The sequence below is a fragment of the Balaenoptera musculus genome, chromosome 9 (genome assembly GCF_009873245.2).
Source record: "Balaenoptera musculus isolate JJ_BM4_2016_0621 chromosome 9, mBalMus1.pri.v3, whole genome shotgun sequence".
NCBI classification, from domain to species: domain Eukaryota; kingdom Metazoa; phylum Chordata; class Mammalia; order Artiodactyla; family Balaenopteridae; genus Balaenoptera; species Balaenoptera musculus.
Window position 1 is genome coordinate 28,174,122 of NC_045793.1, and position 27,880 is coordinate 28,202,001.

The 27,880-nt window shown below is 36.7% G+C and overlaps 1 protein-coding gene across 1 annotated transcript in view; it reads left to right on the plus strand.

Annotated features, from left to right (window-relative positions):
* The first annotated feature begins 4,117 nt into the window (after positions 1 to 4,117).
* Positions 4,118 to 27,880, plus strand: part of IQUB (IQ motif and ubiquitin domain containing) — a 67,144-nt gene continuing 43,381 nt past the window's right edge. The window contains exons 1-6 of the mRNA XM_036862821.1: positions 4,118 to 4,198; positions 9,149 to 9,573; positions 11,880 to 12,014; positions 15,329 to 15,490; positions 15,582 to 15,754; positions 15,970 to 16,125. Coding sequence (XP_036718716.1) covers positions 9,153 to 9,573; positions 11,880 to 12,014; positions 15,329 to 15,490; positions 15,582 to 15,754; positions 15,970 to 16,125 — 1,047 coding nt within the window. The 5' untranslated portion in view covers positions 4,118 to 4,198; positions 9,149 to 9,152. The remainder of the gene's footprint in view (positions 4,199 to 9,148; positions 9,574 to 11,879; positions 12,015 to 15,328; positions 15,491 to 15,581; positions 15,755 to 15,969; positions 16,126 to 27,880) is intronic.

Sequence of the window (27,880 nt, forward strand, 5' to 3'; positions counted from 1 at the left end):
AAACTGCCTATGCAAGTGTGTTCTGGGGTCTAGGGTAAAGCAGCGAATCACCAAACATACCATTAGTAGTATTTTGCATCTTAGGTCAGAATTTCCTTTGAAACTCAGTATTTGGTGGGATGGCAGCCTATACTACAATTACAATGGAGAAAAAAGTAAATGAGAAGATAGGAGTTTGGTTTAGAGGAGAATGAAGAGGTTTATTTTCAATAGAATTCACAAGAAATTGTAGGGGAGCAAAACTTGCCACCCCAATATGTCTGTGGCATGCAGATTATTTTGAGCTGAAAACAATCAAGGCCTAAAAGACTCAGGAAGAAATTTTGAAGGAAGCTATCATCATACATAACTATAGTATGAACTAGGTGTATAGACAGGGAGGAACCTAGCAAAGTCTGTTAAAATTTCCGTGTCCCATTGTCTCTGCATGGCCCAGCAAACATTTATTTACCAAACATTCGCTCTTCTATATCCTTGTGAAATGCCTTCCTCCCCTCTGAAGTCCCAAACAACTACCCACAACATCCTCTTGTCTTTAGCTAAAGATGGTATTTAATGTGAGGGTTTCAGCCGTTTTGGTGAGTTACTCAGTTTTCCTGGGTCTCTCCCATGTATGTGTTATTAAAATTTGTGTGATTTTTCTCTTGTTAATCTGTCTCAGGTCAACTTAATTCTTTGACCAGGCAGAAGACTGTAGAAGGGTAGAGGAAAGTTTCCTTCCTCCCCAACAAAATCAAAGTGGGAATGTGATACAGAAATTGAATTATTTATGGGGACTGAAGAAATTTATTCGAATGTTTTCATTTAGAGGTAATAAGCCAAAACTCTCCTTAGTGAAGGAAAATATGAGAAAAATAGTGAATTAGAATAGGCTACCCCTAAACCTCAATGTCTTAATGCAACAAAAGTTTGTTTCTTATTCATATTACATGTCTAATGAGGGTCGACAGTGCTCAAAAGAGTCACACAATGGATCTGGGCTGAGAATGATGACATTTCAACACGTGGTTTCGTAAACACAGAGGCAGAGGAAAGGGAACATGGCAAATCATATATAGAAACAAGAAATAGAAAACCAAAGTTAAAAAAAATTTTTTTGGAATGTACTATAGAAGTCATAAATTTAACTTGCCACACATTGCTAATATTGGGTTTTCAAAGTGGTCTTTCGGTTTATATTGGTTGCTAATTTTTTGTTGTGTGCGTACATGTTATGTATGGTCAATTAGCTTCTTTCTATACATGACTGTAAATGAAAAGCATTGCAGAGATTCTTTTTTGGGATTTCTCATAATCTTCAAATATGTTGGTTTCTTTTTCAGGTGAACATTTTAGGCATTTCTAAAGGTAAACATTACTATTTTATGATAATATTTCATTTAACTCTTTTTCTATGACTGGAGGGTTGGTTCTTTTTCTTAGGGTAAAATAGGTCCACAATTCTATATCTAAATTCTAAACTCCAAAAATGTTTGAAAATGGAAAGTTTTTTAATAACTCATTTGGAAGCAAAACCTGACCTGAATTGAGAAAAGGCTGTCTATGGTCTTTAACCCACTTTAATGTGATTATGGATATATTTTGTTATAGAAGTATTAATGTATTTGCTTCTGGAGTACTTCCCCAGGCCCACTGAAGGTGTTACAGAATATACAGTATATGTCCATATTACCTTTCAAAAATCTGAAAAAAACCTGAATTTCAAACACATCTGTCCTTAAGGTTTCAGAAAAGGGACTATGGATCTGTATTTTCAGTCTCTTAACAAGCTCACAAAGGTATTATGATCCAAATTCAGTTCTTACAGATAATTTCTAAAGAATAATTTTGAGGTCCTTGGTCTAAATTATTCTTCTAATATTTTTTTCTGATTCACTCATTTGCATTTTAGCATGAAGTAACAATGGGAAATACTTTGAAATGCTTGATTTCATAAAGCCACTAGATGGCATCTTTGTAAAAATAAAAATACTTTAAAAGAAACGTTTATTGTATAAATAAAGGCTGAGATAAATAAAGGTGGATTCTTATTTCATGAGAAATAAAGATAAGTCATTTGGGGCAATAAATCCTGAGAAAAATGCATAGGTTTATGGTGAAAAGTAAAATGGTATTTTAAATTACTTTTCCACCTTCAGAATTGAGGGTCTTTTTCTGATTGGTTGTTTTCAGCTTGCATTTACATTTATTTTATATAACCAAACAACTGTATATCTGTGTGTGTTTGTGTGTATATACACATATATATGTGTATGTGCTTTTGATGTGCTTTCCAACTTGTATAGACTACCTGGGAAGCCTAACAATTAAGTTAGGCTTATATTGTAAAATTGAGTTGTATAAAATCGCCTCCACAGCAAACTATAAATAAAATATGAACATATAGTGGGTATCAAGTCACATTTAAGATGGTGAAGTACTTAAGTTATCTACCACCAGGTTTTCATCCCTCCATCTCCTGCCTCTATGACTAAATCTAGCTTTTCATACTGTCCCTAACAGGGAGGGCAGTGGATGATACATTTTAAACAGGAGACCCAGAAAGGTGAGTGTTTAAAACCAATTAAATTCTCATTACTAGTAAAATTTAAGATACATTATGATTTTGGAGATGGGAGTAGGGGAGCACTGGGAAGAATTTGTCTGTGTATCTCCAGCAACATCTGGTTTATTCATGAGAGACTAACCGTAGTGGTTATCAAAATGCCCTTTTCTCTGCTCTTCATGAATATGTGGATTCATGAAATGATTTAAATGTATGTGCTTTGGGACTTTTCTGATGGTCCAGTGGTTAAGACTCCAAGCTCCCAATGAAGATGGCCCAGGTTCCCTCCCTGGTCAGGGAACTAAATCTGGCATGCCGCAACTAAAAAAAGATCCCGCATGCTGCAACTAAAGATCCTGCTGAAACTAAGACCGGGCGCAGGCAAAAAAAAAAAACAAAACATTTTTATCTAAAACCATTAGCAAAGCCAATTTCATCTGAGAATATAATACATATTTTATATTGTTCTAGTAAGAAATAGCTATTTTAAAATGAGATAAAGACGGGAAAAAATTACATTGGACATTAGGAAGTTATTGGGGAGAGGAGAATGCAATTTCAACAGAATGGCATAAAGGAATGAAGACATTGAACATTATGAAGGAAGAATGGACCTGTACTATATATAACACAAATTTTAATTTTATTACTTAATCTTACATCCTTTTTAAATAGCAAAGGGTTTTAGGTCAAAGGCAGCATAGAATAGTGGTTTAAAATGGAGGTTCTGGAGTCACACTGCTTGGGTTTATTTCTGGTTCCCCCACCAAACCTCTCTGAGCCTTAGTTTCCTCATTAGTAAGAGGAAGCAGATCACAGTTCTTCCTTTAAAAAATCATTGTAAAATTTAAATTAGAAGTATATGTAAGTGCTTAGTAACAAATAATAATAAATGTTAGCTATTATGAAGCCACATCAAGTTTGTTACTACATATACAATAGGAACACAATTGATCCTTTCCCGCAATAATACGTGCTTCTTTAAAAACCTTCTCAATTTAAAGAATTTATAGTCATAGGGGAAAAAAACCCGTTTATAATTCAGTGATTAACAATAGCTTTGCTTCTCCTGACTTAAAAGGGGAATTATTTAATAGCTCCTATCTCCCTTTTCTGTTTGGCTGCAAGGGAGCTAAGAGCCGAGTTCCAAATTTAAGAAAAGCAAGTAGGCACCTGCTGCTGTACACCTGTGTTCTCCTTTGCTTAGGTCACTCTCACTTCATATTTACATTTTCTCTAACCCTGATTTTTTATATCCATAGCGCGAATTGCTGTCAGTATTTGGTTCGGAGAACTGTGCCATTTCACAAGTGTAAAAGACAGCTTAGAGAGTGGTTACCATCAGAACCACTTTCGGATCTAGGTAGCGAGTAGGTAAGAAACCCCCTCGCTCCCTCACCCCGCCCCAACCTCTGCTTCATTCCTTCTCTCCGCCCCCTCCCCTGGCTCCGCCCCCTCCCCTGGCTCCATCCCTCGCCCCTTTTTTTCTAAGCGCGGGCACAGCCTCTTCTCGCGGGAGTGGTGTTCTGGTGGGAGGGAGTGGTGCCGGGGCCGTTGCTAGGATACAACCGGAAACAGAGAATTCGGCGAGTGTGGACTCTGCTTTCTAGGAGCCCGGGAAACCGCTTCTCACCGACTAACTGCGTTTCTTAGGTAGGAGGACAGGTTCTGGCTGCCCTCGACTGGCCCTATCCCTAGGCCGACCTTGAGCGGGTGGCTAAGGCGCTGGACTCCGAGGGCTCTGTGCGGGGCGTTGATGCAACCTGGGCTCTGGGGACTGTATGGCCACTCGGGAACGTTTCACCTTTGCCTAAAAAACTGTGCCAAGCATCCCATCTTTCTTGGTTCCTTTTCTGGCTCCGTATCTCTAATTTGGGATTCGGAAGTAGCGACATCAAGCTAGGAGGTGTGCCTCACCTCCCACCCCGAGCGCTTATCACGTTTAATAAATAATATAGAAGCAAGACGTGTGTGCAACCCAGTCTGGCATTAGAAAATGTTTAGCCATCCATGGTGACCATTTTTAGTCTTTATAGAGCGCTTTCAGACATTCCTCTTTCACTCCTCTCCACCCACGGTCTTTGCTGTGCCCTGTTAAGAAACTTAAATGCTCAACAAGGCTATTTGGTAGAAGGGAAAACTGGATCCCTGCCTTACTACTTACACTAATATTCTAGATATACCAACGAAATTATGCATTGTAGGTGAAAGGGGGACGTTTTTGTATGCAATCATAGTAGAGTGTTGTTTTTTTCTTTTTAAACAACTTTTTAAAGATTATAACATTTACCCTTGAATACATAATACATAATAATACATAAAGATGATTAAAAGTTGAAACAGTAAGAAGAGTGAACAGTGAAAATCTGTCTTGCACCCATGTTCCCCAACTCCCTGCCCTCCAGTTCACCTTCCAGAGGTATTCTACACATACACAAAAGTAGTCGTATCTGTAACATTGTACATACTGGTATGTGCTTTTGTTGGAGGAGAGGTCATTGAAAGGACATGACCTCCGGTTTACCCACTACCCAGGGGGGCAGTCGGAGGCTCTTTTCCCCTCCGCTGTCCTTGGAATGTACCTTCTGCCCATTGTTCCTGAACTAGGAGATGTGCTATTGAGACCATCGGAACTGTATACCTGACTGAACCCAGTTAAGATCTCATAAACTCAGGAATTTTGGCGGGTAGATGTTGAGATTTACTGTCTTTAGGCTGCCTAAGACAACCCTCCTTTGTAAGTTTCCTTGCTTATTAAACCTGCCACCTGCAATCTGGCGCGGTCTGCCTCTTTCTTCGATTCTCCTTGCCCTCTGTGTACCAGGCTCAATTTCTGTTTTACCCAGCGAATTCTGGAGGTTGTGAACCAAGAGCTTTGCTTTTTCACTTAATTGAAGAATACAGTATGTAGCCTTTAGAATTGGCTTCTTCATTTATCATAATTTATTTGAGATTCACACATGTTGTATCAATAGTTTATTCCTTTTTATTTATGCGTGGTATTCCATTTTATGAATGCATCATAGTATGTGTATCCATTCCTCAGCTAAAGAACGTTTGTGTTGTTTCCTGTCTTTGGTGATTAAAAATGAAGCCTTTATTAACTTTTGTGTGAAGGTTTTGAGTGAATGTAGTTTTTCATTCCACTTGGGTAAAGGATACAGATTACTGGGTCATATGATAAATGTGTTTAATTTTACAAGAAACCTGACAGTTATCTCAAATGCTATATGAATTTTCACTTTTGCATCAAGGTATAAGAGCTACACTTGTATTCATACTCACTGGCTATTGTTGGGCTAACATTTTTTTTAAACTATTCTAATAGATGTGTAGTGAAATCTCATTGTGATTTGAAGTTTCATTTCTCTAATGACTAATGATATTGAGCATTTTTCATGTGCTTGTACTCAGGGCCAGGATTAGAGTGAGGCAACTGAGGCAACTAGGTCTAAAATCTTAGGAGGCATTTATTCTCAGGTGCAAGTGCGTGTATAGGGCAGTGCAGGTGCCACGCTTGCCTCAATCTTGTCCTGGCTCTGCTTATTTGCTTTCTTTTGTATATTCTTTGGTGACGGGTCTGTTTAAATCTTTTACTCATTTTTTTCACTGTTTTTTTTTTCTTATTATTGAGTTTTGCAAGTTCTCTATATATTCTGGGTACACGTCCTTTATCAGATAAGAGTTTTGCAAAAAACTACATCCCAGTGTATGGTTTGCCTTTTGATTCTTCTAGTTGTCTTTTTTTAAGAGCAGAAGTTTTAGATTTTGTTGCTGTTGCTGTTTTAGAAGATGCTATCTTGGCCATCATGGGGGGAGGATGACCCACCAGATAGAAACAAAAGCATTATCTCAGATTCTCCAAAAAGGGTAGATAATTATGTTGCTAGGAGTTAAGGCTTCTTTATGGTGCTCTCTTTCTAATCAGGCCACTAAACTTTTTTATAGGAGAAAATAACCAAAAGGAAGATTTTTGTGTGTGTGTGGGTGAGAGCCTAAAGAAGTTTCTAGAACTTCTTAAAAGTTGAAGTTTTGTTCAGTTTTGTCTCATTTTTTTTCTCTTTGTTTTTCTGGAATTTTAAAACTTTATTTCAGTTCTTTTATTGGTTGTTCTTGAAGTTTAACTATGCATATTTTATTTAACAATGTCTAGAGTTAAGAATATCATAGCTCTCAATTTTGTAAACAGTATAAGGAATTGATAATAGTTTATTCTCATCTTTCCCTTCCCAGTTACATATTCTTTTTTTTTTTTTTTTTTTTATTTATGGCTGTGTTGAGTCTTCGTTTCTGTGCGAGGGCTTTCTCTAATTGCGGCAAGTGGGGGCCACTCCTCATCGCGGTGCGCGGGCCTCTCACTATCGCGGCCTCTCTTGTTGCGGAGCACAGGCTCCAGACGCGCAGGCTCAGTAATTGTGGCTCACGGGCCCAGTCGCTCCGCGGCATGTGGGATCTTCCCAGACCAGGGCTCGAACCCGTGTCCCCTGCATTGGCAGGCAGACTCTCAACCACTGCACCACCAGGGAAACCCCCCAGTTACATATTCTTATTGTCTCATATTTTAATTTTCTGCTATTATTTTGTGTTGACAATATTTATTTGGGTTTACCCATATGTTTATGATTTATTTGTTTGCCTTTCCTTCTTGCACTTCAGACTTACATTGGGCCCATTTTACTCCTCTTCAAGTGTATCCTTTAGAAGTTCCTTTAGAGCAGATATCTTGGTGATAACTTGTTTGTAAATGTTTCTGTTTTTCTTCTTGAAAGATAGTTTTGCTGGGTGTACAATTCTGGGTTGATAGTTACCTTCTTTTAATTAGTCTATTATTGCCTTGGCTTCTATTTTTCTGATGAGAAATTGCAGTGATTTTACTTTTCTTTCCTTTGCATTAATTCCAGCAAATATGATTCAGAACAGTGGATGATATGTCCTTGATCACTGTTTGCTTTTCAGATTTTCTGTTTGTTATTCTGTAATTTAGTTATAATATAAATGGCTATGAATTATTTCTATTTATCCTGTTAAGTATATTTTTATATTGTGCTTCCTGGACCTGTAGATTCATATTTTTAATCGGTTTTGAAAAATTTTCAGCCATTACCTTTTATGATATTTTCTCCTTTCCATCTTTGTTTTCTTCTAGGACTCCAATTTGACACATGCCAAATCAGGGGCTGGCAGACTTTTTCTGAAAAGGGCTTCACAGGCTACATGCAGTCTCTGTTGCACACTCTTTGTTTTTTTTTAATATATTTTTTAACAATTTTCTTTTATTTATTCATGGCTGCGTTGGGTCTTTCTTGTTGCGCACATGTGGGATCTTCCCAGACCAGGGCTCAAACCCATGTCCCCTGAGTTGGCAGGGAGATTCTTAACAACTGCACCACCATGGAAGTCCCTCTTTGTTTTTTATTTTAGCAATACAAAGCCATTCTTAGCTCACAGCAAGAGACATGCTTAGCAGAAAAATATGCTAGACTTTCTTTTTCTTTTCTCCATGGCTCTTAATCTCTCATATTTTTCATATCCTTATCTCTTTGCAACAGTCTATATAAAATCTTTTGATTTATCTTCCAGTTTACTAATCCTCTCTTCAGCTCTAATACTGTATTCACTGAATTTAACAAGTATACATTTTTATTCAGGATATTATTATTATTAATTATTTTTAATTTGTCATCTGGTAGCCAGAGAACTTCACTAAGGTTAGTTTTTTTCTCCATAAGGATCTACGCTTAAGTGAAAGTTCCAAACACAGCTTTTCCATCTCACTACTATTTCAAGTTTTAATCTTCCCTGTGCTTTTGCCTCAGAAATCAGCTTCAGGGCCACTTCCCCTGTCCCCTTTTCCTGGCTGCCAACCTCTATAGGTAGGCTCCTGGCTATACTGGCTTCTCACTGCTCTGATCCAGCTCCTGCCTCTGATGCCTGGCTCTGGGCTGCTCTGGCCCACCCTGGCCCAAGTTCCTGTACGCTGTCGTACTGTTTCCCAAGCCAAAACTCTTGGTTGCTGTAGCTTAGGCCCTAGTTAGCTCCAAGATCAACCCACATTTGTTTGTTGATATGTTTGTTTTGGGGGACAGAGGTCATTGGACACCTCTGCTACAATTTGTGAGAGCAAAGCTACTACAGTGTGTACTTTCCAGCATATAGTTGCTGTGGAGATGTCAGATTCCTTGGAGCTTCTATTCAATTGCAATGTCAGAAGCATAAATAGCCTTTTTTAGAAAAAAGGCTATTGAAAAAAATTCTTCTTTCACAAGGCATTGTTCATTGAATAAGAGATGACAACATACTTTAGAATTTTTAAAATATATTCTTCATAGGATATTTCTCTCAGATTTATTGTGTTTTGAGGTTCTCTTTTTGGTACACATTTTTACTTTCTGTGGTGTTTTTATTAAAAATTCACCAATGTTTTTTACCTAATGCCATTACTAAGATAATATTAAAAAAATAATGAGCCACATTGTAGTATACTATGAACATTGCTGTATGCCAGCAATGAATTTGATATTTGGTGTAGAAGTTTTAAGTGTAGTAAATATATATATATATATATATATATTTTTTTTTTTTTTTTTTTTTTTTTAAATTCAGGACAATGTCGGACCAGGAGGAAGGATCCGATGCTCAGAATGTTGATTCGGCAAAAGAAAGAGAGGATGCTTTCGGGACTATCAATATTCCAGTTCCCGCAGAAGAGGTTCCAGAGTCAGATCAAACTGAAGACTGTGAATCTGAACTAGAGCCATCTAGTGGGGGCCGTGAAAAACGTGTTGAGGAGACGAGTGACCAGAGCGTTTTAAGCCTGGAGCTTAATGATGTCGAGCAACACATGGAAGACGTTACGGCAGATGAACAAGTTTCATATTCTCCAGGAGACGGTGGAGAGTCTCTAGCTAAATCTGATAATGCAGTGCAGTCAGCCGAACAATATTCAAAAGATTCTCTGGCATTTCTGGAAAAAATAAAGGCTGTAAAGGAATCTCTGAAAAGATCAATGAAAGATTCGTCAGCAACAGGTATTACCTAGGGAAGATAGGGTATTTTTTCCGCCTCATTTTGAAGAATGGTTGTTTTTTCTTGTTTGCTTTTGCTTGAAGATTTATTTTATATTGATATTACCTTCCCACTCCCTTATCCACCAAACCTCTGTGGCTATGCCCCTTGAATCTCTTAATTACGTGTGAAGCCTCTCCTCTATTCTGCAGCATCTACTTCCCTAAATAAAGGAGCATCAGTAAATTTTAAAGTGTTGTTTATCTGTTTTTCCCAAATAAAATAGGTTCTTAAAATGTTTAGGGAGAAATTTTTGAGTATAATTGTAATTCTTTTGCATGCCATTTTGGAATTAATTGTACATAGCTAGCAAGAGGTGGGATGGGAACTTGACACCATATTTTTCTAGTTTCATATACAGTACTCATTCCACGTATCTCGTTGCTTTTACGTATTTCCATATTTCTGCTTAGTGTTAACTTTATGTTAAGCTTCAGAAAAATCATTGTTGTCTTTCATTATGGGTTAATTTTAAAGATATAATGTTGACCACATGGCATGTGGAAGTTATTACTACATTGTTGGTAACAAAGCAGAAGGGGAGCAGGAAGAAGGTGGTTACATGGAGAATTGTACTTGGGTGGTTAACTGACCGCTCCTTCTCCCCCTTGTCCATAAGTTTTGAGAGAGTTTCCATCCATAGAGTGGAGACCGTGGGTCATCATTTAACAATAATAGCAGCTTAGTCTGGCTGGTAAAATGTAGCTTTTGAATCTAGTGGAGTAGTTAGCTCTTGTGTGGTGTGTCCACACAAGTAAGAATAAAAAGGAGGAGGAGAAGTAATCAAGCCCATTTATGCCTAATTGAAGTTGTTATCCCTCAATTACATTATTCATTGTGAATTTGGGCTCCAGTTTTTGATAATTCTGTGATTCCCTGTGATTATAGCTTTTACCAAATATATTATTATTAAAAAAAATGGTCTTGGTCCTGTAGTTCCTGAGGCTCACAGATTCCTGAACAAACTTTCCCTTCCCAAACCTTAGGAAGTCACGGCTATGAAAAATTTAAAATACATTAATCATAGAATTTTGAATCCAGGAAACAATTAAAATAGCCTTCTGATAATGTAACATCTGTGAGAGTGTTCTCTTATTAAGAGAGAACTGAAAATAATATTTAACAAGCTTAAAGAACCTTAGCATCAATAATGCCTTGTTACATTTCATGCTGGGATTAGTGATGAATGTCTCATAGAGCTTTATGAAAGCTGTCATGTCAGGCATCTAGAAATATATGAAACTTTTTTGGTCTACATGTGTACTCTCCACTCCATCTTACTTATATTACATCTTCTCCATTAAAATTTAAAGTCTTAGATATAAAAGTAAAAAGTTTACCCCATCAAAATTAGTTTTTAAGTACTATATACCCTCCCTATAATTTGTAAACAGATAATCATTTTATAATAACAGTTTTTCTCTATTTTTAACATGTGTCTTGATTTTTATTTTATAGAGTTGGGAGTGAGCTACATAATGTCCATTTTTGTGAAAAGTAGATTTGTGCATAGTTATTCCAGATATTTGTAAAACAACAATGATTTTCTGTTTTGCATTTTGCCAGCTATAGTCATAAATCAATTATGGGAAGAAGAATGGACTTAGATAATCTTTTGTCATCGCAAGGTCAAGGAAAATCTTCTTTAAAAATTTCCCTGTTGGTTTTTCTTAACTTCATGAATACACACTGACTTCCTGATGCATGTATAAATATATAATCAAAGCATGTACGTTTCTCAGTTCAGGTCTCAGGGTCTCCCTTTGTAATACTACACAGAAACACTTGATGTTCTGAGATGTTTCCTATGTTTATATCTGAATTGTATATACCAGATATTGGGAATCTTTAAAAATTTTAAATGATTTTAAAAGAATCTTTAAAATCATTTTAGTTTCATTTCCTCTTTCTCGTGGTATTCTGGGCAAGGAGGTAATCTCGAACGTGCACTGATCCTCATAGAAGGCAATGCAAGAGAGATCTGAACTTTGAGCTGGAGTTGGGGGAGCAGGCATTGACCATTGATGCCAGTTCTTGAGGTTATGCATTGATTTTCAAAGCAAAACGCTGCAACTGAATGTTTGTCACTTCTCCTCTTAGAAAATGAACACTAGCTCTTATTACGGAGGTGTGGTGGGAGAACATGGCAGAGACAACCTGCATTCTACGTGATTACAAATTGTCCCATATGTCTGTCTGCCTGTGGATTCTATGATGCTGACCCCTGCTTTTAACTATGACTCTTTTTTTTCTCTTATTTTTTCTACAGTAAAAGTTGTACTTCTTCCTGTGGGCCAAGAAATTATAATGCCCTTTAAAGTTGACACTGTTCTCAAATGCCTCAAGGATCATTTTTCATCTCTATTAGGTGTCCCACCTTATGTCCTGCAGATAAGATGTGCAGGTAAGCTTGGAGGCTAATAAAACTTATCGCGACTTCTCTTTGATTTGTTAAACTAAATATCTTCATGTTTACTGTTTGAACATTATTTTGTGGTTATATATTCATTCATTCAACACATTATTATTGAGGACATACTTTGTTCCAAATACTTTGCTCAGAGCCAAAGATATAAAGAAACATGAAACAAAATCCCTGTTTTCAAGTTGTTTACAGACTAGGAAGGAAGAAGATGTATGCAATGGTTACCACACTGTGTGTAAATGTTTTGATGGAGATATGTTCAAAAAACTGTGAGAACAGCGAGGAAGGAAACTGGGAGATTCTAGAAAGCTTCATCTGATAAAAGTGATAATACTTGTGCTAAGTCCCAAAGAGGTGAGAAAACCTGGGACTTTTGGGAAGTGGTAAGGAATTTAGAGGGAATAGAAGTAAATTATATATGGGAAGTAGGAGGAAATGAGGTTAAAAAAATAGATGATGAATGAGCATGTATAGAAAAAGAAGAGGACTGAAAATGGTTTATCTATCAGTCTTCTGTACATTAAGGTCAGTTCACATTCTGATGATGTTCAACTTTATTTGTATTTTGTGGGCAATATTGAGTAGCCCACCTTATATTAGCCTTGTGTCATGAGAGGCTGAGGTCTTAGTAACTGTGATAGAATTAAGCAGACTAGAATAGCTCAGGAAAGGTTTCTGTAGAATATGCCTGCACAGATCATAATATTTTATTTTAAAAAGTTTGATATTAACTTATAAAGATGCCACAAGTTTCTAGGGCAATAAGAACATTTTTTTTTTGTGGGAAAATCCGAAGTGCTAAAAAGGAGTAAGCCATACCTATGAAGTTCTTCCTCCTTGCCAAATCAGAGAAAAACAATCAGTTCAATTTCAAAATTATTTTTAGAAAACTATTGTAGGGCTTCCCTGGTGGTGCAGTGGTTGAGAGTCTGCCTGCCAATGCAGGGGACACGGGTTCGAGCCCTGGTCTGGGAAGATCCCACATGCCTTGGAGCAGCTAGGCCCGTGAGCCACAATTACTGAGCCTGCGCGTCTGGAGCCTGTGCTCCGCAACAAGCGAGGCCGCGATAGTGAGAGGCCCGCGCACCACGATGAAGAGTGGCCCCGCTTGCCGCAACTGGAGAAAGCCCTTGCACAGAAACGAAGACCCAACACAGCAAAAAAAAAAAAAAAAAAAATAAAAAAAAAAAAAAAAAAAAGAAAAAAAAGGAAACTATTGTAATGAATGTGCTCCAATAGTAAGATGTTCATGTATTCAAACAACAGGTTACTAAAGCTTGATTGAGGAAACAAAGCTAAAATTTAAATAGTTATTGTAACAATAATGATACTGATGATGATAATGATCATGTTGATGATGATGGCTAATTTAATGAGCACTTACTATGTGCTAGTCCTTCTACAGAATATTCTGCCTACATTATCACATTATCATTCAATCTACACAACAATCCTTTGAGGTAGGTATTACTATTAATTTTTTTTGAGAGATGGAAGCTAAAGCTTGAGGAACTTCTGCAAATTCCCAAAGCTTATGAGTGGCAGAGTCTGAACTTAAATATAGGTATGCCTCCAAAAAGGGAATTTGGAACTGCTTGGCATTAACTATAAGGTGAAGTTCAAAACTGGAGAAGAGAGAGCACTTTGAGACTGAGCACCTGGCCAGTGGTACCTAAGAATCTATTTCTTTGCACTTCATGACTTTTCTTCTTTATGTGTAAATACCGTGCATCGCCACTGGCTTATGTCAGCAGCAATAAAAAAAGAGCTTGATTCTGTGCCAACCACTCTCTAAGACAGGTGCTTTCTTCTTGTACTAGAACTGGAGTTCAAGTTTGGTGGGACTAAGCCTACACTAGAAACAATTAGAGGGCTGAAGAGGGCTCTGTGTTAGTTGGAAGAGGAATCTCTATTAGTTTCCTATGACTGTTGTAACAATTAACAAATTTAGTGGCTTATTTTGCTTATGGTTCTGGAGGCCAAAAATCCTAAATCAATTTCACTTGGATAACGTCAAGGTGTCAGCAGGGCTGTTCTCCCTCTGGAGGTTCTGGGGAGAGTCTGCTTCCTTGCCTTTTCCAGCTTCTAGAGTTGCATTTCTTGCATTCTTGGGCTTCCTCATCTTCAAAGTCAGCAGCATAGCATCTTTAAATCTCTCTGTGCTTCTGTCATATCATCTTCTCTGTAGTCAAATCTCCCTCCTCCTTCCTCTTAAAGGGCACTTCTGATTACATTTAAGGCTCATGTGAATAATCCAGGATAATCTACCCATCTCAAAATCCTTAACTTAATAAAATCTGCAGTCACTTTTTCCATATAAGGTAGCATTCATGGACTCTAGGAATATACATGGATGTATTTTAGGGCCATTATTCAACGTATTGCAAAATCCATATAACGTTAATTTTTTTAAATTAAGAATTTAAGGTGTAATTGAAATTCAAAGATTTTTGAATGTGCTTTCTTGAACATAGCTAAAATAGACTAGTGGTATCTGACATATTTCTAAGAATGAGTAAAACAAACCTTTGCTATGTTAAATCCCTAATTGTAATTTAGGAAGAACATACATTGGAAAACTGATATAGTTTCTATCATTATACAAAGCAGCAGCCAATAACATTGTACGTATTTATGTATGCCTTAAAATATAGAAAGAAATTTATAGTCAGTTTATGAAATAAACCAGTGAGGATGGGGGTATAAGTTGAAGCAATAAAACATAAAAATAAGGTGATTATGTACACTTTTTTCAGCAAAAAACTGAGTCTTAGCTCTACCTTGGCATGAATTAATTTATATGAATTTCTGATTATAGAAACAGAAAGGAAGGGATTCTTTAGAACTCTGAGTGTATACATTAGGAGTGTGTATTAAAATAATCAGGCTTTCCTTGATATGGATATGTCCTATGCTTATGTATAAAACATTATGATTTTTTAGAGAATCGATGTTTAGAATATGATTTTACTCATATTATAGAATGTGTTTTTTATTTTTAAATGTTTATAGTTGCATGGTTATTGTATATTTGTATTTCTAATGAGTTGAGAGTTGTATTTTAACTTTACTTATAATGCTGAATTCTTGCTCAGGAGTACCACCTTAATTTTTTCCATTGTGGAGTTTTTGATACTAATAATACAGCAAGAGGTGGACATCATCAATACGCTATTTGGTAATTAAACAATATGTGTTCATAGAAGCACCACTGATGTTTTCCATCCCTTAAAATGAGTACGTATAATCATTTCTTTGCCATAACACTTCTTATAATTTTATCTCATTTTTAGGAATGATTATTAAAAATCATGAGACGCTACTACAACATGGAGTTAAGCCCCAGGATACTGTCCAAGTGGAAATCTTTTCTTTACATCCAGATCTATATCCAATCAAAAGAATAGATAGATCAAGTGATGCCTCTCAAATCATAACTGTCAGAGTACAAACTGGTTAGTTATTTGATATATCTTATAGATAAAGTATTTTTTTAGAGTCCCTTTGTAGTTGAACTTTCATTTAATCTTGGTTTTATCTCCTCAGGCATTGATCAGTACCAGGAAGTAGCTGTTGAGATTATAAAATCTGATTTTCACAAACCATTTCTTGGTGGATTCAGACATAAAGTAACAGGAATGGAATATCACAATGCTGGAACACAAACTGTACCTAAAAAGATTCCTGAAAAACTGAATGCATTTTGTAGGGATACACAGGTAATATTTTTATTTTTCCATGTAGGATTTTGAAGCTACAGAATCAACAAATGTTTTACTGTGTAGCTCTCTAAAATTAAAATCTTCTAAGGAATTATATGGTAATTAAAGTAATAAAAGATATTAACTTAAATGTATAGGAAAATATGCTCTTTACTCACTTTATGTGTATATAGTGGATATTTATTTAAATTTTTAAAATGTTTTTATTTTAGACAGTTTTTCAGAGAAGAAAGCTCCAGCAAACTACAAATACAACATCCACACAGATGACTAAAATTGGTGTGTATGTATCAAATATGACTGATAAACTGGTAACACCAGGAAAATATTTTTCAGCAGCAGAATACCATGCTAAAAGATTAAAGGCGGTAAGATAACTTTTATTATAGGTGAATACTAAATGACTTTTTACTATGTAAACAGAGTTATGCAACCATTACCACAGTCAATTTTAGAACATTCTCATTATCCCAGAAAGAAATCCCACATCCAATAGCAGCCAGCCCCTATTTCCCTCCAATCCTTTCTGCTTTAGGCAACCACTAATCTACTTTCTGCCTCTATTGATTTGCTTATTCTGGGTATTTCATATACATGTAATCATACAATGTGTAGTCTTTTGTGACTGGTTTCTTTTACTTAGCATAATGTTTTCAAGGCTCATCCATGTTGCAACGTGTATCAATATATTGCAATCTATATTGCAAAATAATATTCCGTTGTATGTACCCAATTGTATATACCTACTGTAGGTAGGTCAATATATATACCACAATTTGTTTGCCTATTTATCAGTTGATAGGCATTTGATTTGTTTCTACTTGTTGGCTATTAGGAATAAGGCTGCTATAAACATTCACGTACAAGTTTTTATGTGGATATGTATTTTCATTTCTCTTGGTATCTGCCTAGGAATGTAATTGCTAGATCATATGGTAATTTATTTATTTATTTATTTACTTATTTTTGGCTGAGTTGGGTCTTTGTTGCTGTGCGTGGGTTTTCTCTAGTTGTGGCGAGCAGGGACTACCCTTTGTTGCAGTGCACGGGCTTCTCATCGCGGTGGCTTCTCTTGTTGCGGAGCACGGGCTCTAGGCGTGCAGGCTTCAGTAGTTGTGGCTCACGGGCTCCAGAGTGCAGGCTCAGTAGTTGTGGCGCACAGGCCTAGTTGCTCCGTGGCATGTGGGATCTTCCCAGACCAGGGCTTGAACCCTTGCCCCTGCATTGGCAGGCGGATTCTTAACCATTGTGCCACCAGGGAAGCCCTCATATGGTAATTCTGTTTAACCTTTTTGAGGAACTGTCAGACTGTTTTCCAAAGCAGCTGCACCATTTTATGTCCCACCAGCAGTGTGTGAGGATTCTAGTTTCTCCATATCCTTATCAGCACTTTTGGATTATTGCCATCCTAGTGAGTGTGAAGTGGTATCTCATTGTGGTTTTGATTTGCATACCCTGATGGGTAATGATACTGAATATTTTTCATGTGCTTATTAACAACTTACATATATTCTTAGGAGAAATGTATATTCAGATACTTTGTCCAATTTTAATGAGGTCATCTTTTTTATTATTGCTTTATTGTTTAAAAAAATTTTTTTAGTTGTTTGCTAAGTGGTTGCTCCAAGTGTAATCTAGGGATTAGAATATACATCTCAATTTATAGCAACATACTTTGTATTAATACTAACTGAAATTTAATAAAGTATTGAAACCTTGCTCCAATAGAACTCCAAATTTATCCCTTCTTCTTTGTGCTATTATCATACAAACATGTACATTCTGTTTGTGTTCTAAGCCCTGTAATTCCTTTTATAATTATTGTTTTTATGCAATTGACTGTTTTTTTTTTTTTTAATTATTTATTTATTTATTTATGGCTGTGTTGGGTCTTCGTTTCTGTGCGAGGGCCTTCTCCAGTTGTGGCAAGCGGGGGCCACTCTTCACTGCGGTGCGCGGGCCTCTCATTATCGCGGCCTCTCCTGTTGCGGAGCACAGGCTCCAGACGCGCAGGCTCAGCAATTGTGGCTCACGGGCCTAGCTGCTCTGCGGCATGTGGGATCCTCCCAGACCAGGGCTCGAACCCGCGTCCCCCGCATTGGCAGGCAGACTCTCAACCACTGCGCCACCAGGGAAGCCCTATGCAATTGACTTTTAAATAAGAGTAGAAAAGAGGAAAATGTATTTATACAGTCTTTTATATTTTACCTACATAATTACTTTTTCTGGTGCTATTTATTTCTTCATTTGAGTTAAAATTAACATCTAATATCATTTTCTTTCAGTTTGGAGAATTCCCTTTAGTATTTGTGTATGCTTATATACTTGATGGTGTCCTAAAGACCTCTGAGTCTCTGTTCGTTTACCTTTTTTTCCCCCTCTTCTTCAGAGTAGATAGTTTCTAATGATCTATCATCAAATTCATTGTTCTTTCTTTTGCCAGTTAAGATCTGCTGTTGAGCCTGCTTTTTGTGTTTTCATTTCAGTTATTTTACTATTAAACTCCTAAATTTCCACTTGGTTCTTTTTTTTTAAATTTCTGTCTCTTTGTTGATATTCTGTCACCATACATTTTAAACAAAAATTTATTCAGTATCTAACCCTAAACATAGTCAATATGGTATTTTCCTTCTTTTTTTCCAAATGGAAAGAAATCATAAAAAAAATTTGCAGAAAATTCCTCACTCAGATTTTTCTTTTTCTTACTTTCCATTGGGAGGTAATTATACATGGAATTTTAAAGAAGTTTCTTGTACACCTAACATTATATCACAATCATTTCTCTGCCTTTTAGTATTTATTATAAACAATTTAATGGCATTATATTATTGCACAATGTTAACACTATAATTTAATTACTTTCTTTTTTAGGGCATATAGACACGTTTTCATCAAAATCTTAATGCTATATAAATTGTAGTGTGCATTTAAAAAATACTTAGAGAAGATGTTAGAAGTTGAATTACTAGGGGAAAAAATGATGACTTTTTAAAAGTTTTAGATATTACCAAAGTGTTTTTCAGAAATACTGTACCAAATGATGTACGCATAAACCACTTATAAGAGCCCATTCCATGCTGACTTCACCAGTAGCACATATTATTTTAAAAAATTGTTGTCTCCTTATAGATGTTAAATATATTTTTATATTTTCTCTCAACCTATCACTCATACTTAGTTTATGATGTCTTTCATTATAGTCAAACTTATTAATATTCCCTTTTATGGTTTTTGCATTTTATGTATTGTTATAAAAGGCTGTATCATCCCACAGTCATAAGTATAACTTTCTTTTATAGTTGGTGTGTGTGTACAACTTTATCTGGATTTTTAAAAATGATATGAAGAAGAGTTAAATTTTATTTTTTCCAAATGTAATGCCAACTGCTGAGTACCATGAATATTCAAGTTTATTCTCTCCACAGTAATGTATACTACATTTTCATATATATATGCATCTGTTTCTGATTTCTTCATTCTTTCATTAGTGTATATGTTTTTTTCTCTGTCAGTAATGTATTGCTTTAATTATTACTGATTTGTTATATATTTTGAGGCCTGGTCCATTAGGTTCTACCTCATTGTTCTTCCTTTTCAAGACTGTCTTGACTATTAATGCAAGTTTTTCTTCCATATGAATTTTAGAGTAAGTTTGCAGTTTTCATGAAAAATTGCAGATCTTGCTCAGAAGTACATTGATCAGTTGGGGAAAAATGGACACCTTTACCCTGTTAAACATTTGGGATATCAGCTAAACATGACATACAAAGCATATGCATTTTATCTCTGCTACTTCCTAGCATCATTTTGCTTGAATAAAAAAAATTGAAAGCAGTGATTTTGTTTTTTGCGTGACAAGAAACCTGGAGCTAGACTGCTGTTCTAGCCCAGTTAGCTTAGGACATCGAGAGAGGAGCCTGCAGTCTCAGCCTGCTGACTCGCTGCACTGAAGGAGACTGCTCACCGGGGGGACCACGCGGCTAACTTTGTAGTTGACTTTATCAGTGCCTGCAATTATTCCAGCCTGAAGAATGTTTACGTTTTCAGTCCAAACTAATTTTCACAAAAGGAAAAGGTGGAGTCATTACAGACTTTTGGGGAGGAGTGACGTTTTGGTGAAATTTAAGTGTTACAGTATTTTGATTGTCTCTGTAAAACAAGGTTGCGTGTAGATGGGTCAGCATGAAGTCTGGACTGAGACATGGACCAGAGAGTCCTGTTCCTTTGGTAACAAAGTTAGGAGAGAGATGTGGATGTGTTTCTTCTCTGAAGTTCAGCACGTTGGTTGTAAATCAAGGCTGCTTCTCTCTCAAAATAACACAGATCCTCCCGGCAAGAGTGGGGTGTTTCATTCTTAGTGATCTAATTTCAGACAGCAAAGTTTATGATAGATTATGATTTTAGAGAACAGAGTTTCTCAGAGAGAAAGAAAATAGTAGTCACTCAAAGAAGGGGTTGTTATGACATTTTATAGCTGCAGAGTGTCCTTGGGAAAAATATTGCTTCCTATTAATTTTGTAGCTGACTTTATTCGTGCCTGGTATTCAAGCCTGATAGATTCTTGTTTTCTCAGTCCAAACGAATTTTTAATTTCTTACTGTACGGGGCCTGGCTGGTGGCTCTGTGATGTCATCAGGAACCTGAATTCCTTTTACCCTTCCACTCTAATAATTAATCTTACTATCATGAGCTTGTTACTATATGATGATAAAATGGTTAATCAACCTTCAGCATAATGTCTGCATTCTGCAAGAAGGGAGAAGTCAAGGGAGCATGTCCCATGGATGCCATTCAAGAATTTTCCCTGAAAGCCCCTGCCAGTGATTCAACTTGCATCTCATTGACCTGAACTGGGTCATGTGACTTCACTGTCCCTGCTGGGACTATGTGATAATTACATTTTTAAAGTTTCATATTGTTGCTCCTCAGTAAGACTGAGATTTTGTTAGTAAGGAAGTCGGAGAGAAAGACTATTAGGTGGGGAAATGGACAACACTACACTACACTACAACACTTTCCAAACTCGGATAAAATGATATTAAGGGAATAAGAAAAGCATAAACATACTGCAACAAAGAATATATGGGAAGAGAGGAGAGTAAATGTCAGTCAATTTTTTAAAGTTGTAAAGCAGATGGGGAAGTGTTAACTTGACTTACTTGAGCAGAGGAAGTGAAAATCTAAATGCCTGCCAAGGGGGATGGCATCAAGAACCAAATCAGTTTGCCCCACAGAATCTTGGGAAGTGAACTGGAGGTTCTGTGGAAGATGGAAGTGAGATGTGAGCTGTAAACAGAGGGATTGGTTAAAAGCCAGTAAAAGGAGTAAATTTCAATTTAATACATGCTTCTATCTTGATTGATACCTTTCTATTTGTATCATGTTTATTTTATTCTTGAACTTCTTGAGGTCAATGCTTAGTATTTATATCTTTCTTGTTGTAAGCAAGATTATATTATCTGTGACTACTGATATTTTTGTACTCATTCCTGCCATCTCATTTTGGTTTTGATTTATTATTTATTCTTGTTTGGTTTTTTTTACTAACCTTTTTTTTTTTTCTTGATTTGACTAAACTTTTCCATTTTTTTGTTCTTTCATAGGTCAGAAGTAGGTACTTTGTTTCTATTTTTCTAGTGGTTATTCATAAAAAAATTTTAATGGACTTAATTTTTTAATACCAAATGCATATTTAATCAGCCTCTATATCTTTTCCATGAACAAGTCAGGACCCTAGCAGGCTTTTCTTCATTTCTTCCTCCTCCTCACTCACTCCTCCCGTTCAGTGAGGACTTGATCTGGAATTACAATTGTATGTATATTACATCATTATAATTTACTATATAATTATAACTTCAGATTGTTTTTATATATTTACATCAATATAATATAAATGAATTTTTTCAAATATGTTATATTTAGCTTAAAACCTTTTTTGGAAGTTTTTGCTTACTTCTTTGCTTTTTCCTCTTTATTGTTCTTTTGTTGTTCTTTTTATTTTTTAATTTTATTTTGTTTTTTTGTTTTTTTTTCTAACATCTTTATTGGAGTATAATTGCTTTACAATGTTGTGTTAGTTTCTGCTGTATAACAAAGTGCATCAGCTATATATATACATATATCCCCATATCCCCTCCCTCTTGCATCTCCCTTCCACCCTCCCTATCCCACCCCTCTAGATGGTCACAGAGCACCGAGCTGATCTCCCTGTGCTATGTGGCTGCTTCCCACTAGCTACCTATTTTACGTTTGGTAGTGTATATATGTACATGCTACTCTCTCACTTTGTCCCAGCTTACCCTTCCCCCTCCCCGTGTCCTCAAGTCCATTCTCTACGTCTGTGTCTTTATTCCTGTCCTGCCCCTAGGTTCTTCAGAACCTTCTTTGTTTTTCTTTAGATTCCATATATATGTGTTAGCATACAGTATTTGTTTTTCTCTTTCTGATTTACTTCACTCTGTATGACAGACTCTAGGTCCATCCACCTCACTACAAATAACTCAATTTTGTTTCTTTTTATGGCAGAGTAATATTCTATTGTATATATGTGCCACATCTTCTTTATCCATTCATCTGTCGATGGACACTTAGGTTGCTTCCATGTCCTGGCTATTGTAAATAGAGCTGCAATGAACATTGTGGTACATGACTCTTTTTGAATTATGGTTTTCTCAGGGTATATGCCCAGTAGTGGGATTTCTGGGTCATATGGTAGTTCTGTTATTATAAGGAACCTCCATACTGTTGTCCATAGTGGCTGTATCAATTTACATTCCCACCAACAGTGCAAGAGGGTTCCCTTTTCTCCACACCCTCTCCAGCATTTATTGGTTGTAGATTTTTTGATGATAGCCATTCTGACCGGTGTAAGGTGAGACCTCATTGTGGTTTTGATTTGCATTTCTCTAATGATTAGTGATGTTGAGCATCCTTTCATGTGTTTGTTGTCAATCTGTATATCTTCTTTGGAGAAATGTCTATTTAGGTCTTCTGCCCATTTTTGGATTGGGTTGTTTGTTTTTTTGATATTGAGCTGCATGAGCTGCTTATATATTTTGGAGATTAATCCTTTGTCCATTGCTTTGTTTGCAAATATTTTCTCCCACTCTGAGGGTTGTCTCTTTCATCTTGTTAATGGTTTCCTTTGCTGTGCAAAAGCTTTTAAGTTTCATTAGGTCCCACTTGTTTATTTTTGTTTTTATTTCCATTTCTCTAGGAGGTGGGTCAAAAAGAATCTTGCTGTGATTTATGTCATAGAGTGTTCTGTCTATGTTTTCCTCTAAGAGTTTTATAGTGTCTGGCCTTATATTTAGGTCTTTAATCCATTTTGAGTTTATTTTTGTGTTTGGTGTTAGGGAATGTTCTAATTTCATTCTCTTACATGGAGCTGTCCAATTTTCCCAGCAACACTTATTGAAGAGGCTGTCTTTTCTCCATTGTATATTCTTGCCTCCTTAATCAAAAATAAGCTGACCATATGTGCATAGGTTTATCTCTGGGTTTTCTATCCTGTTCCATTGATCTATATTTCTGTTTTTGTGCCAGTACCATACTGTCTTGATTACTGTAGCTTTGTAGTATCGTCTGAAGTCAGGGAGCCTGATTCCTCCAGCTCCGTTTTTCTTTCTCAAGATTGCTTTGGCTATTCGGGGTCTTTTGTGTTTCCATACAAATTGTGAAATTTTTTGTTCTAGTTCTATGAAAAATGCCATTGGTAATTTGATAGGGGTTGCACTGAATCTGTAGATTTCTTTGGGTAGTATAGTCATTTTCACAGTGTCGATTCTTCCAATCCAAGAACATGGTATATGTCTCCATCTGTTTGTATCATCTTTAATTTCTTTCATCAGTATCTTACAGTTTTCTGCATACAGGTCTTTTGTCTCCTTAGGTAGGTTTATTCCTAGGTTTTTTATTCTTTTTGTTGCAATGCTAAATGGGAGTGTTTCCTTAATTTCTCTTGCAGATTTTTCATCATTAGTGTATAGGAATGCAAGAGATTTCTGTGCATTAATTTTGTATTCTGCTACTTTACCAGATTCATTGATTAGCTCTAGTAGTTTTCTGGTAGCATCTTTAGGATTCTCTGTGTATAGTATCATGTCATCTGCAAACAGTGACAGTTTTACTTCTTCCTTTCCAATTTGGATTCCTTTTATTTCTTTTACTTCTCTTATTGCTGTGGCTAGGACTTCCAAAACTATGTTGAATAATAGTGGTGAGAGTGGGCAACCTTGTCTTGTTCCTGATTTTAGAGGAAATGGCTTCAGTTTTTCACCATTGGGAACGATGTTGGCTATGGGTTTCTCATATATGTCCTTTATTATGTTGAGGTAAGTTCCCTCTATGCCTACTTTCTGGAGAGTTTATCATAAATGAGTATTGAATTTTGTTGAAAGCTTTTTCTGCATCTATTGAGATGATCATATGGTTTTTATCCTTCAGTTTGTTAATATGGTGTATCACATTGATTGATTTGCATATATTGAAGAATCCTTGCATTCTTGGGATAAACTCCACTTGATCATGCAGTATGATCCTTTTTTTTTTTTTTTTTTTTAATTTTGCATTGGCTTTTTCTTTTTTTTTTTTTTTTTTTAAATTATTTATTTATTTATTTATTTTTGGCTGTATTGGGTCTTCGTTGCTGTGCGAGGGCTCTCTCTAGTTGCGGCAAGCGGGGGCCACTCTTCATCGCGGTGCGCAGGCCTCTCACTGTTGCGGCCTCTCTTGTTGCGGAGCACAGGCTCCAGACGCGCAGGCTCAGGACGCGCAGGCTCAGGACGCGCAGGCTCAGTAGTTGTGGCCCACGGGCCCAGCCGCTCCGCGGCATGTGGGATCTTCCCAGACTAGGGCTCGAACCCATGTCCCCTGCATTGGCAGGCAGACTCTCAACCACTGCGCCACCAGGGAAGCCCTATGATCCTTTTAATGTCCTGTTGGATTCTGTTTGCTAGTATTTTGTTGAGAATTTTTGCATCTATGTTCATCAGTGATATTGGCTTGTGGTTTTATTTTTTTGTGACATCTTTGTCTGGTTTTGGTATCGATGATGGTTGCCTTGTAGAATGAGTTTGGGGGCGGTCCTCCCTCTGCTATATTTTGGAAGAGTTTGAAAAGGATAGGTGTTAGCTCTTCTCTAAATGTTTGATAGAATTTGCTTGTGAAGCTCTCCGGTCCTGGGCTTTTGTTTGTTGGAAGATTTTTAATCACAGTTTCAATTACAGTGCTTGTGATTGGTCTGTTTATATTTTCTATTTCTTCCTGGTTCAGTCTCGGAAGGTTGTGCTTTTCTAAGTATTTGTCCATTTCCTCCAGATTGTCCATTTTGTTGGCATATAATTGCTTGTAGTAATCTCTCACGATCCTTTGTATTTCTGCAGTGTCAATTGTTACTTCTCCTTTTTCGTTTCTAATTCTGTTGATTTGAGTCTTCTCCGTTTTTTCTTGATGAGTTGGCTAATGGTTTATCAATTTTGTTTATCTTCTCAAAGAAGCAGCTTTTAGTTTTATTGATCTTTGCTATTGTTTTCTTTGTTTCTATTTCATTTATTTCTGCTCTGATCTTTATGATTTCTGTCCTTCTACTAACTTTGAGTTTTGTTTGCTCTTCTTTCTCTAGTTCCTTTAGGTGTAAGTTTAGATTGTTTATTTGTGATTTTTCTTATTTCTTGAGGTAGGATTGTATTGCTATAAACTTCCCTCTTAGAACTGTTTTTGCTGCATCCCATAGGTTTTGGGTCATCGTGTTTTCATTGTCATTTGTTTCTAGGTAGTTTTTGATTTCCTCTTTGATTTCTTCAGTGATCTCTTGGTTATTTAGCAGCACACTGTTTAGCCTCCATGAGTTTGTGTTTTTTACAGTTTTTTTTCCTATAATTGATATCTAGTCTCATAGCGTTGTGGTCGGAAAAGATACTTGATACTATTTCAATTTTCTTAAATTTACCAAGGCTTGATTTGTGACCCAAGATATGGTCTATCCTGGAGTATGTTCCATGAGCACGTGAGAAGAAAGTGTATTCTGTTGTTTTTGGATGGAATGTCCTATACATATCAATTAAGTCCGTCTTGTTTAATTTGTCATTTAAAGCTTGTGTTTCCTTTTTTATTTTCATTTTGGGTGATATGTCCATTGGTGAAAGTGGGGTGTTAAAGTCCCCTACTATGATTGTGTTACTGTCGATTTCCCCTTTTATGCCTGTTAGCGTTTGCATTATGTATTGAGGTGTTCCTATGTTGAGTGCATAAATATTTACAATTGTTATATCTTCTTCTTGGATTGATCCCTTGATCATTGTGTAGTGTCCTTCTTTGTCTCTTGTAATAGTCTTTATTTTAAAGTCTATTTTGTCTGATATGAGAATTGCTACTCCAGCTTTCTTTTGATTTCCATTTGCATGGAATATCTTTTTCCATCCCCTCACTTTCAGTCTGTATGTGTTCCTAGGTCTGAAGTGGGTCTTTTGTGGACAGCATATATACAGGTCTTGTTTCTGTATCCATTCAGCCAGTCTAGGTGTTTGGGTGGAGCATTTAATCCACTTACATTTAAGGTAATTATCGATATGTATGTTCCTATTACCATCTTCTTAATTGTTTTGGGTTTGTTATTGTAGGTCTTTTCCTTCTCTTGTGTTTCCTGCCTAGAGAAGTTCCTTTAGCATTTGTTGTAAAGCTGGTTTGGTGGTGGTGAATTCTCTTAGCTTTTGCTTGTCTGTAAAGGTTTTAATTTCTCCGTCGAATCTGAATGAGATCCTTGCTGGGTAGAGCAGTCTTGGTTGTAGGTTTTTCCCTTTCATTACTTTAAATATGTTCTGCCACTCCCTTCTGGCTTGCAGAGTTTCTGCTGAAAGATCAGCTGTTAACCTTATGGGATTCCCTTGTATGTTGTTTGTTGCTTTTCCCTTGCTGCTCTCAATATTTCTTTCTTTGTATTTAACTTTTGATAGTTTGATTAATATGTGTCTTGGCGTGTGTCTCCTTGGATTTATCCTGTTTGGGACTGTGTGTGCTTCCTGGACTTGACTGACTATTTCCTTTATCATGTTAGGGAAGTTTTCAACTATAATCTCTTCAAATATTTGCTCAGACCCTTTCTTTTTCTCTTCTTCTTCTGAGACCCCTGTAATTCGAATGTTGGTTCATTTAATATTGTCCCAGGGGTCTCTGAGACTGTCCTCAATTCTTTTCATTCCTTTTTCTTTATTCTGCTCTGTGATAGTTATTTCTACTATTTTATCTTCCAGGTCACTTATCTGTTCTTCTGCCTCAGTTATTTTGCTATTGATTCCTTCTAGAGAATTTTAAATTTCATTTATTGTGTTGTTTGTTGATTTTTGTTTGCTCTTTAGTTTTTCTAGGTCCTTGTTAAACGTTTCTTGTATTTTCTCCATTCTATTTCCAAGTTTTCAGATCATCTTTACTATCATTACTCTGAATTCTTTTTCAGGTATACTGCCTATTTCCTCTTCATTTGGTCTGGTGGGTTTTTAACATTGCTCCTTCATCTGCTGCATATTTCTCTGTCTTCTCATTTTGCTTAACTTACTGTGTTTGGGGTCTCCTTTTCGCAGGCTGCAGGTTCTTAGTTCCCGTTGTTTTTGGTGTCTGTCCCCAGTGGGTAAGGTTGGTTCAGTGGCTTGTGTAGGCTTCCTGGTTGGGGGGACTGGTGCTTGTGTTCTGGTGGGTGGGGCTGGATCTTGTCTTTCTGGTGGGTAGGACTGCGTCCAGTGGTGTATTTTGTGGTGTCTATGGACCTAGTATGATTTTAGGCAGCCTCTCTGCTAATGGGTGGGGTTGTGTTTCTGTCTTTCTAGTTGTTTGGCATGGGGTGTCCAGCACTGGAGCTTGCTGGCTGTTGGGTGGAGCTGGGTCTTAGTGTTGACACGGAGATCTCTGGGAGAGCTCTAGCCGATTGATATTATGTGCGGCCAGGAGGTCTCTGGTGGTCCAATATCCTGAACTTGGCTCTCCCACCTCAGAGGCTCAGGCCTGACACCAGACTGGAGCACCAAGACCCTGTCAGCTACATGGCTCAGAAGAAAAGGGAGAAAAAAAGAAAGAAAGAAAAAATAAATAAATAAAAATTTAAAAAAGAAAATTATTAAAATAAAAAATAAA